Source organism: Rhipicephalus microplus, chromosome 1, assembly GCF_043290135.1.
Source record: "Rhipicephalus microplus isolate Deutch F79 chromosome 1, USDA_Rmic, whole genome shotgun sequence".
Lineage (NCBI taxonomy): Eukaryota > Metazoa > Arthropoda > Arachnida > Ixodida > Ixodidae > Rhipicephalus > Rhipicephalus microplus.
Window position 1 is genome coordinate 261,526,370 of NC_134700.1, and position 16,151 is coordinate 261,542,520.

The 16,151-nt window shown below is 45.1% G+C and overlaps 1 protein-coding gene across 1 annotated transcript; it reads right to left on the bottom strand.

Annotated features, from left to right (window-relative positions):
- Nucleotides 1-842: 842 nt before the first annotated feature.
- On the bottom strand, nt 843-14,817 carry Chsy (Chondroitin sulfate synthase). Its single transcript, XM_037435298.2, has 5 exons — nt 14,115-14,817; nt 13,402-13,646; nt 13,021-13,260; nt 10,975-11,115; nt 843-6,442 (listed from the first exon to the last, which is right to left on the bottom strand). Exons 1-5 carry the CDS (start codon nt 14,596-14,598, stop codon nt 5,327-5,329), a joined length of 2,226 nt encoding a protein of 741 aa, XP_037291195.2. The 5' UTR covers nt 14,599-14,817; the 3' UTR covers nt 843-5,326.
- Nucleotides 14,818-16,151: the final 1,334 nt, after the last annotated feature.

A 16,151-nucleotide genomic window follows, 5' to 3' on the forward strand; every position in this document is an offset into this window, starting at 1 on the left:
TCTTAATATGGGCGTCCGGAGGGAGGTGCAAGGAGAAGTGCGGCTGCTCCACCCGCACACCTATACGCACACGCTGTCGCATTCTTTGCTTCTCGGTGGAGACATACTACTATACCGCAAGAAAAGCCAAAGTGCAAGTCTCCCTCCGGCTCTTATCTTTATTAGCATCTACCTTGAATTTTCGCTCACGGCCAACGCTGCTTTTCACCTACAATGAATGCTTTTCGCCACCGTCGACACCAGAATTTCTGCGAAACGGGCTTGTATACGCTATCACATAATAATAATAATAATAATAATAATAATAATAATAATAATAATAATAATAATAATAAACTCCCGGCGTTCCACGTCCCAAAACTACGAAGTCATTATGACAAACGCCGTAGTGGAGGAAGCCGGAAATGTAGACCACCTGGGGCCCGTTAACGCGCACCTACAATTAAATCCAACCACGGGTGGTCGAAATTTTCGGAGCCCTTCACTACGGCGTCTCTCATGAGTCATAACCATATGGCTGTTTCGGGACGTTAAGCCCCACAGAGCGCAATCAATCAAATCTATGCACATGGACCTCTAGTATTTCACTTCCCTCGAAAAGCAGCCACCGCGGCCAGGATTCTGTTCCGTGACCATCAAGTCAACAGCCAAATGCCATAATACCAGATCACCACGGCGGGTCAATTGAATTTCATAGGCCGATTCTGCAGCACGCTGTGACTATCTTTACTCTTCTCTTCTGCGAAGCGAGAAAGATAACGAGAGAAAATTCAATAAAGAAAAAAATGTGAAGTGTTCATAGCGTGGACACATACGCGTGCATACGAAGTAAACAAGAAAAATACTTTGACAAATAAAATGAGTTTATTGATATAATATTTGACATAAAAACAGTGCTTATTGGCTGTAAAAATCAGTATAAAATGTATAAAGCACAACATGATAAACATAAGAGTCGTCACTACACTAACAATGCCAAGACAAGTTAGGATAAAAATAAATGTTTCAAAGAGCACACAGCAGCAATCTCATTAAATTCTAGTCACGGTGCAGATCGATTGTAGACGTAGTTCATGGCTCATACGACAAAGCTTGATAAGCTTTCTCTAAACCTGTCGATTCGCAAATAAGCTCGCGCTGTTTGTACCCTTGCTGTTTCGAGCTAGCACTGGCACCAGTCTTGGGTGTACGGTGACGGACAAAAGATTTCTCGCGCAAAAAGACATTTTGCGGCGTCGTAACAATCAGATCTTTATCTTTCGAAAAAAAAAAGGATTAAAATTGTCCGGAAAAGAAAATGACGTTCATTTGCAGGGCGCGATAGACATGTGCATCAGTTTAAAGTGACCTTAGAGTACGACTTCATAAAACCAACACTTAGTGAAGCCAAGGAAGCTATAATGGATGTTATTTGTACTGTAGTATTCTTGATATAAACGTGAGCAAAGTAAAGTGAATGACACGGCAACTTGGCGTCAGCAGGGGTCAAACCTGCAACGTTCGGATAGCGCGCCCTGTGCTCTACAAGTTAATTGAGCAATGCCGGCGATCGTCCGCCTGTACATTTTACCAAACATTTCTCTGCAAGCAAGCCTGGCAGTGTCAATTAGTCAGCGCCTCTCGTGGCTATGACGGCGAGCGTGGAACATTCCCAGGTTCACGTAAATGCACAGAAATACCCGATAATGCGGGCGTGAGATCGACCGCCGCCGTAGCTCGACAGGTAGAGCATCGGCCGCATTATCCGAAGGTTGAAGGTTCGAACTCTGCCGGCGCCAAGTTGTCTTATCTTTCAGTTTACTTTCTTCACGATTGTATCATGAATATATTGAATACGGTGCAAATAATCTCCCTTATAGTTTCCTAACCTTCATTATTTGCTGGTTTTCATTACTCAAACAAAGATACGAGCCCTTACAATTTCCTTCTTTGGTTCGCTTTAGTGCCCGTTATACTCAAATTGAAATTGGATAATGAAACAACTAACTTCGCGGTGTGCGTATTTATAGGTTTTTGCATTCGCCACCGCAGCGCCGTTTCGTGCGCGATCTGGTACAAGAACGCGCCCTAGCGAGAGTTTCCGAATGGTGCCGACTCTTATTTCTTTTCTCGCTGTGACCGTGTTCATTAAATGTGCGAGAAAAACAACATTGTGCGCCTTATCTAAGCGAGCGTCGTTATCCAAATACCGCTTCTCGTCTGTCACACGCTTTTGATTTTCCTACCTCACTGTACAGTTGCCCGTATTTCGTGGAAAAGAACGCTCACACGTACTTACTCGATTGTAACGCGAGGGGTGACTTTTTATTGCGTCCAGGAAGAAAAAAGAATTAATTTTCATATTCGATCCTAACGCGAGGGTCAGGATTAGGTAGCAAACATCTGGAACAAGTCGCGTTACATTCGAGTAAATACGGTATTTCTTTCCATGAAAGTCGACAGGTGGGGGGGGGGCGCATTCTTCGCGCTTGACCCTCCCCCAATCCACACTGCGCCCCCCTCCCAAGACATTCTGCGGACATATTAGCTGTCCGTATTAGCATGAAGCTCCACAGCTGCAAAGCCCGCGTTAAAAAAAAATGCCCACGTTATCACCGGTCTTATAACTTGTAAAGATTTATACGTAACAGAAAAGCGATGCGCACAGCAGTCGCGAAAATTTGGCATCATTACACACGAAAAGAGCTTTGTCTTCTAGGCTCTAAAACCATCTGTATGACAAGCAGCTTCAATCAGCACTCAGTCATAACGCACCCTCGGCTGTGACAGCCTTGGCAGACACACGAGAAAAAGAGACTCGATACTTGGACTTCCGGTTACACGAACTACACCGGAAGTGGCACTCAATGCCTTCGGACGCCCGAGCTGATCTATGCCGGAAACAATTTGGCACGCGGCGTCCGGCGCGAAACCTTTCTGTCAATCAGCCGCACAGCGATGACGTGTGCGGCTGAGATCGCGCACGTCACGTGTGCGATAAGCAACCGCGACGCAAGCAATGCCTTTCGAAAATACTCACACGGCGTAACAATACTCCACGCAAGGTGACTAACAACACTTACTATCAACAGGCGTGCAGGGCACAGACAACAACATAGGCAGTTTCACAAAGATGTAGTAAAACGCACATGGCGCCAAGACACGACGCACGTAAAAGGTCTAAAAACCAACTGTGTAAATTCATACAGTTTGCACATACTTTGGCGGAGTCAAGGCACAGAGATAAAAGTGCGATCTTAAAGCTTAAGTTTTTGGTCACAATGCAAAAACAAGTGGGAGTGTAAAAGGTAAATAGATAAATACATGAGTAAGGTGTAAGGACATGTGCCATACACGAAGATTGCAAGACTGCACTTGGAGTGGCAGTTATATCGAATGAACATTATCAAACCTGGGCTTAAAAACGTCAGCATATGCAACAAGAAACACTTATAAAAAAAGTCACAGTTTCTTCAAAATGGCATCGCAATCAATGCGATAGCAACATATTCGAATGTTTTACGAAGCAAGGCTGTCATTTTTAGGAGCAATATTAAATGTAGTAAACGTGCGCTTGCTAAGTAAGTAACCAAGTTTCCTGCGGCGCGGCCACAGTATATGACCACAACAAGGCTCATGCGTAGTGACGGCGTTGATATACTAAGTGGGCTGGATTAAAGAACTCCAAATGGTCAAAATTTCCGGAGCCCTCCACTACGGCGTCTCTCATAATCATATAGTGGTTTCGGGACGTTAAACTCCACATGTAAATCAATCTATCGAAGTGGGCTGGCAGTCTACTCATTTAGATTCCATCTCACGTAACTCTAAAAAACGCTGATGTAAGAGAACAAGGCCGCTCGAGGTACACTTTTGGCACCGTTTTGTGTGTGTGTGTGTGTGTGTGTGTGTGTGTGTGTGTGTGTGTGTGTGTGTGTGTGCGTGCGTGCGTGCGTGCGTGCGTGCGTGCGTGTGTTGAGAGCACAGCCCGTAGAAACTCCCACCCACTGTGGTGGCACAGGCCACGCACTGATCGTTGCCGCGATAGCGCTGCAAACCATAAGCGCCCCCCGCCCTTGCTCGCTCACGAGATAAGCGCGCGCGCAGACGATCCCGGCCGGAAAGGCGATGTTGGCTCCACAAAAAAGAGAAGGCTAGCGCATCATATTGGTATACATATACGTGAATGACGGCGGCGGCGGCGGCGATGGCAAAAAACCAGCCGAGACTGTCCATATAATTGCTATCGCAATAAAACAATGCGCCAGGCAAGTAGCACCCGGGAGTCGGCGGAAGCACCGATCTAACGCTTCGTTCACATGCCCCTTTCCACTCTTATTGTGCTTTGCCTCACCACACCGCTGTATTGCAATGAAACCGGCTTAAAAAAAAAACCAATAATTATGAGAGACGTGTTTCAGGAACTTTTGCCTAACGCGCGCTCCTCGATGCGTTTCGGTCTAAAGCTGCGTTAGTTCTATACCATTGCTCGAGTCTGAATCCGACTTAGCCTAGATACCTTGCACATAATGGCAACAATGCGACAGGCCCTCCCGCGTTTGCTTTTACATTTTTTTTTTCGCGTGGTGTAGGGTACATCTGCGAAAAACTTATGGTCGTGCCCGCATTCATAACAAAAATATCAGGCCAAACCCGAGATACATCCAGAAAAAACAGGTGAGTTTTCAGGCAACAATTCTAACCAGAAAAGACAGCACTGATGTAATACATTCGGCGGGAACTATGCAGAAACGGCATAGATCAGTGCCGTAACCCCCCCACCCTTCCCTCCAACCAAAAGTCTTACATTTTATGTGCGCATACATATGCGCACTCCTACTAACACACGCACAAACATATTGTCACGATTATTAGCCGTAAGCACAACAGAGGAGGAAGAAGCCAGCCTCACAAGTGGCAATCCCCAGCGTTTTTCAAGGAAGACGACTTCGGGCGTCTGCTCTTGCATTTTGTTCCTGTGTGCGAATAGAGCCTTGCTGTTCTCGTAGAAACGAAGCATTGTGTCCTGTTCTTGCGACACGTTGCCACAATATGATACAGAAAAGGGGTGGGGAAGGGGAGTCAGGCACCGCTTCCTCCCCCCGCACACAAAAATGAGGCTATGCCCCAGGCTTTGAGTACAACCAAAGTACATACGTCACAGTACTAAATGCATCGGCGATGTGCCATTTGCCAAACAAATGCCTATATTACACATAAGCCGGGCTTGGTATTGCATAGACGTGACAAATATTCATCGCCCTATAGCCAGAGTACGCGCCAACCTGCTCTCTACTAAGGTCCCTAGATAAAAAAGTTTTCTATCGGGAACCTTACTCTCTGCTCCTCAACGCCTGAAGTTGCGCGTGAGCAGCTCGTGATGCCGCTGGGCAATGATAGCGGCCAAGGTGCGCTCGGAGGCAACGCTGTTCCACTTGGTTCCTAGGCACATGTCGAACTGAGCAGAGGCCAAGTCAGGGCTACAGCGCACAGGGTGGAAGACGTGTACAAGGCCAGGGTCCGGAGAACGCACCACGGTCAGGTTGGAAGCCACGACGCGGTCGAACAGGTCAACATCCTCCTTGCCCCAGCCCCGGATGCTGACGTCGAGACCGCCGACGGCCGCCAGGTCCGACTTGTAGATAGCGGCGATGCCGAAGCCAAACTGGCGCCAGTAGCCTTCCTCGGGGGCCACTCGAGGAGGGTCTTCCGGCGAAACGCCCGTGAAGGCTGGGTCGTACTGGCTGAACACGATGGGGAAGTAGGCACTGCGGCGCCGTGCCGTGTGGGTCCGAACCCTGCGCAGCACGCCGGCGTCGAACGTCATGTCCACGTCGATGAAGAACAGCAGTTCGTCGTCCTTGAAGCGCGACGCGCCCAGCTCGAGCGCCGCAGCCCGAGAGAACTCTCCGCCATTGCCGCCTGGCAGGAACTCGACCCGCGACTTGTCGTAGTCGGCACCGAGCACCTTTTCTGCGGTGACCGTGCCTTCTAGGTCGTCTGCTTCGGCCGCTGTGTCCCTGTACTGCACCACGAGCAGGCTACACGCTTCGTCAGCGTCCAGGCACACGTTGTGAAAGATGCGTAGGAAGCGCTCGAACGCGGCTCGGCGGCCACAAAGTGGTAGCACAAAGCGGATGGCGGCTCTCCGTCGCGAATCATCGGCGGAAGGAGTCACGTCACGGATTCGCAGCTGGGTGAAGGGCTGCTGTACGTAGGCGTGACGCCGCACGGGCAGAGTCATCTTGCGGCCGCGGTACTTGCGGTACGTGAGCAGCAGGTCGAGCACATAGTCAGCACCATGAAGCGGGTCTACTCGCAGGTAGCCGTACAGCACGTCCTTGAACTCGATTACGCGACCACGCTGCTTGGAGTAGCGGTTCGTGAGTTCCATCAGGTCGCTGATAACGTTGTTGATGCTGATCTCGTAGTACGATTCGATGCGCCGACGCGGGTTTGTCACCTGTTGCGAAATGCACAAAGTGGCGAACAAAGCAAATATTCAACACTCTACATATCTATAACTTTCGTAACAACCAAGTGAAAATTTCAAGCAAAAGTACAGCCCTGTACGGCGCACTCATACCGAACTCCTGTTAAGTTTTACTTACGATATGTCGAACGTCGCGCCACAATTCTACAAGTGCGCTTCCCATAACCTGCTAGAATAAGTTGTGCCCTCGATGTGGCCGCCAGGTATTACCTGGTCAGCTTTTACGTGGGAAACGTCCGCTCCGCGCTAAAAACGTTCTGCAGGATATGAATAAAAAGTCACAGTTTCCCCGCAAGAGCGAAATAATGAATACGATAGCAACAACTTGGAATGTACCACTGAGAACGACAAGCAGATCGAAACGTGCAGCGCGCTGCTCACGCACAAATAACGAGCGAAAACAACATACACAGGACGAGAGCGAAATATCAATGTTTGCCACTCGACACTTAATGCACTGTTTAAATAAAAACGACGCACGACGTAATCACAAGTACAGATGAATGCAAACTAAGAAGTGTCCTAGTTGTTACACTTCGCTGGGCATGAAAAGTGCGCTATTTTAGCAAACGGGGCCAGCAAACGGGACAAACTAGGCGCCGAGCGCGGGCGGGTTTTTTTTAAGACGATAGTCTTCGTTGGGGCTCTTCGACGGAAAAAAAATTGGTCTGTCTGTCTGTACATTTGTCTGCCCGCCCTTACCGATACCTCAAACGACACCAAACGGCCAACCCCATCCGCAGCGCCGACCAATATTGATCAAGATTCAGCGTTCGTACTTGTGCGATTGTCAATTAAAAAGCAATTATTGCGCATATATGAGGCACCATAACAACACATCGATGTTTTGTATGTGTGCCTTTATAATAGAGAAGGCACACACAAGTAATTCTAACGACCGTAGTGTTTATCACACTGCGCTGACAGTGCAACGCGATGTTCAAAAAGGTAAGTGCTTCCAACGCTTTGGTAAGACGACACGGTGGTGGCACCTGCCCGTCGCTTTGCGTTCTACACCTTATCACCTCCGAGACAAGCGCGCATCTTTTTCCGCAGGTGCGCGCTGCTTCCTTCGTTTTCGAACTGCCAGATGGCACTCGTGTGTAACGTGCCTCAATGCGCTCATTTGCCTCCGCTACACGCTCGAGGCACTAACGCAGTACTTCCAGAATACAATTCGCCAATTTTCTTGTGCAGAACATCAAATAAATGTTTTGTTCATTCTCTCCAGACGCAAGACTATCGTCTTTCAACGACATATGCAGTGTAACATGCAGATTCGTGGCCAATTTTTTTTCTTTCTCGAGTTTTTATATAAACAAACTGGCCGATTTATTTTTATATATATATATATATATATATATATATATATATATATATATATATATATATATATATATATACACGATGCAAGGCGGCAGCGGCAAAAACAAAAAAAAAAAAACAGCCGAGACTGTCCACGTAATTGCTATCACAATAAAATCGTTCCACTCCACTCACCGAAAATATTCATCCCGACCAGACGGAACTGTTTCGGCAGATACAGGGATTGAATATTAAAGGCACTGACGTAAACTGAGCGACGTGTGTGACACAATGTATGGATGATCTATGTAACAATTACACTACTTGCCTTTCACCATGATCAACTTGGTTTATAACGCTCCACCGCAATATAAGAGTGTCATGCGGTGAAGAATAAAATAAGAAAGGACGAACTGCAACGCCGTGAAGCGCATTGCCTGCGGCCTCCTTTATCGGAAAGTTGCCACCTCGCTTCTTAAAGTAGCCCTGAAACACGTTTTCAAGTAGCCATGGAATGGATTCACTAAAAGAGCGTAATGCGTCACGAATTCAACGCCACAAAAATTATAAGAATCCGTCCAGTACGAGCCGAGTTACAAAGATTTGTCGCGCGCTACAATCGCATTCTCCCTTCTCTCGTACCGACGAAAGTGCTGGAAGCCAAGCAGAGAGGGATGGCAAGGGCAAAGAAAATACGTCACGTGCACCTCGTGACATTGAGCACTTCCTTCTTTCTTTTGTTTTTTTGAATACGCTTCCTTTCCAGTGTGATCGAGCCCGCACGCGGGGACAAGTTGCGTCTTCCCGCGGCGATCCTTATAACGACCAAGCGCGGCCATGTTCAAGTCAGCCAATGGATGATAGAAGGCCTTCTACGAGTACTTTCTGGCCGTCTTCCATCATTTGTCGAGAAAAGGGAAAGTAATTTTTCGTTGACTTTTATAATTTATTGTGAATTCCAGGCCTCGTACTGCGCTGTAATATTTGGCTCGCGCGTTCTCGGGAGCCTCTACTACCGATCGGCAGTGTTTTCTGACCATGCCCAGATAGTGTTGCAGGGCACCTTTAAAGAAAGCGAAAAGCGTACCGGCTTGAAACGCGCTTCCCACGAGGCACAGATGAGAGAGAAAACAAAGAATATCACCACAAAAATCGGTAAATTTCTCACTTTTCATGACGTCAATACTCTCCAACAAGCATGAAGTTTTTCGGATTAGCTCCAGATAAACGTGAGTTTTGTAGCGTTAGCTACACTAGCCTCGCTGAGCCAATTTCGCGTGGCAGTGGTCTGCGCATGCGCAATGATACTACGCCGCCGCCGCGCGCTGCTCGCCGCCGGTGTGCGCGCAATTCGATGTGCTGCGCAGACGATCAGTGGTGTCACGCACCATAGCCGGCACCTCCCTAGCACTTGGCCGCGGCCGCGCGCGACTCGTCGCCGCCGGAGTGCGCTTTCCAGAGGAGTGCCGTCATAGCCTTGGTAGACATATGGACGCCGACGCGCGCGCCTTCCCTGTGCAGTCGCCATCTGTTACTGCGCTGGAGCCGCTTGATAGCGCCTCTGACTGGTGTTTGCCGCGTTAACCACTGTAGTATAGCCATGGAGAAGGAGAGTGCAAATGCTGCTCAACGGTGCAGTAGAGCGGAGAAGCTTAACTCATCGGATCCCGAAGTAGTTGCCCGGCAAAATAAAGATACATGTGCCACATCGTACGTATACCGTGTGTGTGTCATAGGAACAGCTGTAAGCATGATATCTGGAAAGCTAAGAATAATCAGCTGAACCTTTGCTAACGCTACGTATATCCTGGCATAGCTGAGCTAAGCCAATGACATTTTTTATGTGGAATTACTAATATATCGAACAATTTCGCAATCGACTTCCAATTCGATATATCGGGGTTAGACTAAAGGATATTAAGCCTTCAAATAGTTTCAAAACCCAAAAATACTGTCCTTGATTTTCCCACAGTGTCGATGTTGCGACACTGTTTAAGCTACAGTGTCGCAACATCCTACCGAAAAAAAATATGGAACAATTTCTGTGAACAAAAGCAACGTCATCCTGAGCTATTTAAGCTACATTTAACTGAAAAAGCATCTGCTTTAATATCCAACATCACAGCTACACTTCACCAACAGGAGCACATCAGTCAATGCAAGAAAATGTGTAATCCTTAATTCCAGCCCCTATCCGAGGTAAGTCCCTATCTCAGGTAGGACCAATTCCAGAAATCCTATATCAAGCCTGCATATTACAAACTAGCCCTTAATTTTATGGTGTTGCCCAACTGCTCAATTCTATGTCACTCCCATCATCTACCATTCAGGGCCAGCTGATCTTACTGACAGCATGGAGGTAGTGCCTTCCTGAGCACTGGCAAAATGCTAAAAGAGCAAAAGGAATTAATGTCAAAAGACACATCTCCACAAAAAATGAAAGAAAGAAAAACCTAGAAAACAGAATGCCAGTGCGCATTGGAAAAGGTGATATACAATAAATCATCTGTGGTTGAACTGGGTTCATGCAATGCCATTCAGCCTTTTGGTCATGTTAACAGACAGGATACCCTTGATATCGTAATCTACCATGATCACAAAACATTAGGATGGCCAGGCTGACTTTATGCTATTGTGTTCTATTGTATTACTGAAACTTAACAGGAGAATAATCTGTGCCCTCGCATCGAGTGGTCCCTTTTCCATCCTTGTCTATTTATCACAATGAAGCTTTTATGTAGCATAATATGGGCACATGCAGGTAGAAACAGTAATTTCATGTTACTGACAACCACCCAGTATTATGTGTGTGCTTGTTTTCACATCACTGTTAAAATCCAATGTGATTCAATGAACATTCATTTGTTTGTTAAAAACTGTAAATATAAACTAACATAATAGTAGCTAACAATGAAACACAATAGCAATAATAATAATAATAATAATAATAATAATTTATCTGGACAGTGCAGGCTTTTGTAAACAATTCTTAAATATAAGTTTATCACAGCAACCTTTATAACACATTATGTGGAAAAAGCACAAACATCATTCATGCTTCTGGATGTGACTGTAGAGAAAGCTATGGCATACATATGATACTGAGTTGTCCAGAATTGGTTTGCCACCCATGCAGTTATCTGGTTTACTGGCATTTCCTATCACTGTATTTGCATGAAATGTCACAAAGGTCTTACTTGATCTGAGTAGAGGCTCTTTGCAAAGAAGTCCCATGTTAGGAGATCTTGAATTTCTCCCGGAAAATACTTCGTGACAGAAGGCATCTCAGAGAGAGCTGAAGATCCATTGACAATACCCTTACACCATGGTGATGCAGCCTAACGAATTTAAAACAAATAAAAGGAGAGTGCAAACTTCAAAGTAAAAAAAAAACTATGTCGATAACTATACCGTTATCGTGTGCAACTCCTAAAGGCGGAGCTTTAATTTTTACCATCAATTTTCATATCTGCCCTATGTCGGTTCTCAACCCAGCTTAGCACCACTAGACAGACAACTTACAACTACATCTAAATCTCACCCATGGCTTCCCCTTTCCAAACTCTTGATGGGCTGACCACAGAGACGTTCATTAGAATGAGTTGTTGGGCTGGTAAGTATTGAATTTTAGAAACGTAAAAGCACACAGAGACAGTGACAAAGTGAAAAGAAACAAAACACAGTACTGTATCTTGTCCCTGTCTGCATGCACTAGAACCTTTTCAAGACAAAAAAAATGTATTGCACTGACACTATGACTTACTGACTGGTTTTATGTTGTTGACTCAATGAACAATGCAGTTCAACTTCCTGTCAGCAACAGTGACAAAAAACTAAGCACACACTCATGAAATTACTACCCTTGTTGTCTCCAGTTATCATATTGACAATTATAGTAAATGAAGCAGGATTGGTAATATTCTAGCTTCAAAATTTGGCATTTTCAATAATACAATAAAAGCGTCTTTGTTTCATAAAACTACAACATCACATAGTGTTCAACTACAGTGTGGCTGGCTTCATCTTATTTTCCTCATAATTGAAACTGCCACAAATTTAAAACCTGTTGAGTCACAGTTTCACGCTGTCATAGTATTGAGCTTCCAGTACTACTATCAGTGCCATAAGTGAAACAAAATGACCTTCTTGATGCATTTGTACAGTGCTCCCAACGACAAATGGGTCAATGCATTTGGATGATGTCCTTGGCATGCCACCATGCTACACTTTGATGACATAGCATCTTTTCGAGCTGTCAGTTTTGCTTATAATAGAATTTGGGTGTCCTTTTTTTTTTCTGAGTCACTTGTATAATTTTCCAGTTGCTTCTCACATTTTTTGGGGTTTATTTGAAATTTTCCAACAGGTATAGTAACTATGGCGATTATCAAATTCACAAATGCACATTTGCCATTCACTAACAGTGTCATAGTGATGACATTTAGCGGTTGAGTGTACAAGTATGTAGATGTGTGCAGAGTTCATTATCAAAATGGGCAAAGATTCATAGCAGCCCCTCTCATCCTACTAGGTCAATGTGGCTGATTTCTTCCTGACTGACCCACTGTCCCATGCGCACACCTATGGTTGAGTGTTGAAGTCAAACATATGTTCGGGAAATCAAGGAATGATGTCAATCGTGCACTGGCAAACGTGCCTTCAACCAGTGGAGACTGACTTGTAGACAATCTTAAATAGAAGCTATGTGGTTTCGTTCACACATTTTTGCTGCACATATCACACAGTTGTACATATTTTTGCTGTACAAAACAGTTAGATGATTCTTTAAAGTTTTGTTGGTATTTGAGTCATCCATTTTTATTATAATAAAAAAAGACTTTCAAGAAAAGAAAAATTGATCGTGTTTGTGCTTGTTTTGGGCTTTTTTTTTTGTGATGAGTATTCACTTCTTTGCCTGGTAGTATTTGGCAACACTGACATCTAAGAAAAGACCACAGTCATCCTAGTATAAACAAACGGTCAGGAAACATCAAAGACTGATCATCTGCATCTGTGCTGTATCGTACCAATGGAAAGAAATCTTTGATAATGAAATATTTATCTGGAAACTCCTGTTCTGTAGACGTCAACCAGGTACACACAGCAGCTCACCTGCCTAGTTCTTGCTGTTTGCACACCATCGCTTGAATTTACATTACATTTCACTTCCAGCAGAAGAGTATATCAACATTCACTGACATTTGTACCTTGTGAAAGCTTAATGCTGTCACAATCAGACTTACTTGGCTTGGCGATACACATCCACCATAGCTTTGAGCAGCCCAGCGAATCTCCCTGAGAAGCTGAAGTGATCGATGTCTCAATTCTTGCGCACGAAATCCACCAAAGTATGCATGCACCTTATACATTTCTCGAGGATCCTTGATTGGGTGCAGCGTTAGTGACCGGTGCACCTCGCGTCGCCGCACACGGCCTTTCAGAGCCACCTCACCAAAGAAGTTGTGATAAAATATTGTTTGCATCTGTAAGGCAATGAAGAATGCTTACTAAATCAATGCAACAGTAAGATCAATCCAAGCATATAGAAGTCTGCCTGAACACCACCATCACAAAATATGCTGTTAGCATTGTGACATGTAACTGAATAAAATTAGATACGATACCTCGTAAGACCAAGTGCAAGGAATGCCAACGTGCCGTCTCACACAACGTCCAACTTCAACGTCCTCATGTGTCGAATAAAGGTGCTTCAGGCAGGTTGAGATGTGTGGAACAAGGCGCCGAAGCGTCTCCCTGCTAAAAAGTACACCAGGGCCACCCATGCAAAAGTTCTCATCGGGCTCAAGGCTCAGCTGGCCAAATTCTTCTTTGTTTCCAAGTCCAGCTTGCCCGATGTACTGTGGCTTGCCTGCATGCAGTCAGGTGCACGGTCAAAGACAGTGATGCACTTTGAAACACAAAGATGCATTAGCTGTGCCAGCCACGGCGATAAGCTAATTATATCAAGCATGAACACAGCCAGAGCATGCTAAAATCAACATAGTAGAGATGTAGTGAAGAGGAAAATAACTGAACAGTTGTAGCATGTCATCGACAAGTACACCTCCTTTCTGGACTGCCGCACGGGAGTACAAAGGCAGACGTCACTGCCTCGGCAATGCGTTCGTATATTTCTTCACGGAAGGCTCCTTGGGAGATGCCATGATCCCTTCATGGGAATTGCAAATAAATATCACCCTTCAGAAAAAAAAAAAAAAAGCACTGCCGAGGCAAGGACGTCAGTTCTTGTATTCCGGTGCTACAGTCCAGAATGGTTGTGTTTCTTTTCCCATGTGCGACGGAGTGCGATCGAACGGTTTGCGGAAAGAAGACTTACTTGAGTTAACTGAGCGTAGGAAGCGCTCCAGTCTTTCGACGTGCACGTAAACGTCGTCGTCGCAGCGCATGAACCATTCGTACTGGTCGATGTAGTGATCGTGCATGTACTTGAGCATTAGAAACGACTTCTTCTGCGGCGGGTAGGAATCATCAACGCCGCGGAGCGCGACCAGCGGTAGCTTTTCCTCGCCATCCCAATGGGACGTACCGCTCGAGAAGAACGCCAGCCTTCCGCTCAAGGCTTTGCCCCAAGTTCGCTGGATAGCGAGAGCTCGTGTAGACAGATACTTCTCCGCCGTCATAACGCCGACAAACAGGAGGCGAGACTTCGGTGTCGCTTGCGTTCGCCTGAAAGGCGACGAGTCACAGAAGTTCTCGCTGTTGAGCCACAGTAAAATCTGACTAGTGATCACGAATCCAATGAGGGTGCCAGCAAGCAGGCTAACGACCGGAGACAAAAACCCCGACCCCGTGCTTTTCATCGTTTCCTGTGCGCGCAACGAGCCGGTGAACTCTACCACAGCGAGTTTGCGAATCCGATTAATTCAAAACGAAGGTTCTAACACTTGTCGCCGCGATGCACATCAGTTATGCAGTTGTTTAGGTTCACAAGTAGGCGCAGAAACTTTGTTTAGGGCGGCTGCAACACACACACGAGCGCAAGTGCCGCGCGGGAAGTGAAAGAAAGCAAAACAAAAGACGCTAAGTTTCATTTTCATCGTTGTTTCCAGACGTTATCGTCGTTTCGCTCCGTATTTGGCGACGCGGATGTCGAGGTTACTTGTTACATCGGCAGAGACTCTTGTAGGACGAACCTCACCTTAGTATGCAACGCTCACATGCCAACAGGTATCTCGGTTCTTGTGCTAATTTCCTTAAGGAAAGGCGATGGTCTTAATTTTTCTTTAATTATTAACCTACTGTCATAAAAATTACCATGCATGTGTACCATTGAATGGAGATTTCAAATCTCCATACAAATTTCGAGTGTCTCATTTAGAAAAAAAAGTAATGACAAATTTCCACATTATAATTTGGTAATTTCTTATGAGTCGTTATGGTAAGCCACAATAAAAGAAACGTTAGTTTTCAAAACTACATGTTTCTGATAAAAGGTTCTCCCCACAGGCTAAAGCAAAGTATAGAAGTCAAAACGGACATTTATTTCACTAGAAATAATTTTCAAACTTGGAAGGTAAAAATGAGCTTCCAGTAATCAGCTGGTATTTGTCATATAATTACAATTATATCAAAGTTGAGAGAAAAATAAATGCTTTAGCCTGTAGTTCAAGTGGTGCGTAAACTAATGGTACCAAGTTTGTTTAGATATCTTCACAGAAACTTGCTGAAAACTTCCATAAGGCACATTTACTTCACAAAAATGACAATGCCAAGAAAATTATGTTTTCAGTTTTAAAAACATCTGTAATTTCATATATTAAGCTTTTAACAAAAAGAAATGGCATTTTCCCGTAATATCAAATTTTTTCAAAACACACTTTCGACTATAAATACCTCAAATTGCAATTTTTGAAAGTCGACACTTTTTACAATTTTGTGTTTTTTAAGACCCTTATCCCCCCTTAAAAAAACGAGCACACAGCCCGCATCGCCCGATTTTTGATGTCCTATCTCGCAGGCACTGCACACGATCACAGTGCGCAGTGCCTGCGAGATATTCCTTCTGCGCAATATATTCCTCGAGGAATATATTACACGACGCTTCTTGCACACTCTAAATGAATATTCCGTTCGCAGCCTTTTCAAACCAAAATAATGGGCAGCACCTCACGTAAGTGTTTTTAACAAACCAAAGTTTTCAAGCTATGCGTGCAAATTAGCCACAGACATTATAGACAGCCTTGATTTCATTGTAAATTCAACAGATCGGACCACGCAAATTAAGACTGTGGTCACGAGGAGGAAACTTACACGAAGTCTTTGGACAACACGAGACAAATATAACTACTTTTTTTGGCAGAATTAAGTAGGCCAACATGCTGTCTGGACTATAATACACAAGGTCTTCTCAAGG